The 914-nt window shown below is 50.9% G+C and overlaps 1 protein-coding gene across 1 annotated transcript in view; it reads left to right on the forward strand.

The window, feature by feature from the left end:
- The window catches only part of FAM155A (family with sequence similarity 155, member A), a 301,604-nt gene extending 301,499 nt beyond the window's left edge, over positions 1-105 (forward strand). The window contains exons 5-6 of the mRNA XM_012723153.1: positions 27-51; positions 102-105. Coding sequence (XP_012578607.1) covers positions 27-51; positions 102-105 — 29 coding nt within the window. The remainder of the gene's footprint in view (positions 1-26; positions 52-101) is intronic.
- The last annotated feature ends 809 nt before the right edge of the window (positions 106-914 follow it).

The raw sequence follows: 914 nt of genomic DNA on the forward strand, positions 1-914 counted from the left end.
TCGCTTGCTTCTGTCTGTCGCCACAGTGACGGGGCGCGCTCGGGGCCTTCGGCCCGCTGCACAAACCCGCCGTGCAGCCCACCGCCGGGATTCCTTTCTAGCTGAGCAAACAAGCGCTCTCCATACTAGGTGGGATCAGACAGCTAACACATTTTTCTGTTGAAACAAACTAAAAGCAAAGCAAAGTCATGACTCCGTTGCTCCAGTTCCCAAACCCGAGGCCCGGGCCTTTCCCGCAGGGGCGCGCAGACGCCGGGCCTCGGGCTCAAGGAAGTCCGGGCGCGCCCCGCGGTGTCTGCTCGGTGGCGACGGGAACACAGAGACGGAGGCACGAGCCTGGACTTCTTTCCTCCTCCATCGCCATGGGGGAGATGGCAGCGGCGCCCAGCACCGCGTACACAGAATATATCCGATTTTATCCCCGTATCTCCCCAACATATTGGTAAGATTATTCCAGGTATAAAGTGTATGCAATTCTGCATCATCACAAAAGAGGAACTTTTTTAACAAAGTAAATAAATAGGTTAGCCATGTTCATTAAAATGCAAAAACTTTATCACTCTAACATGCTCTAGATAACTGAAGAGAAGAGAGTCTGCTTTCTTTGTGTGGGGGAACATTCCACCCGCGGAGTGTCCATGAACTTGCTTCCTGCAAAAGGCTTTTATGAGTTTACAGTAGAATCAGTGGAAGGAAGAGTTAATAAGGGCTGTTTTTAAACAAACCAACAAACAACAAACAATTCAACAGACACTTCACATTCCTTCCTGGCCCCTAACGACCCGGAAAGTGCCCTTCGGACACGTTCGCAGGTAGGTGGGAGCTGAAGGAAAACGAGGAAGGGCCTCTTAGTGAACACAATTCAGTTATTAACTTTCGAGCTACGAAGTCCCCCCAGGCATCTGTTTTCGTTC

The sequence above is a fragment of the Condylura cristata genome, unplaced genomic scaffold (genome assembly GCF_000260355.1).
Source record: "Condylura cristata isolate star-nosed mole 26May11 unplaced genomic scaffold, ConCri1.0 scaffold00010, whole genome shotgun sequence".
NCBI lineage: Eukaryota > Metazoa > Chordata > Mammalia > Eulipotyphla > Talpidae > Condylura > Condylura cristata.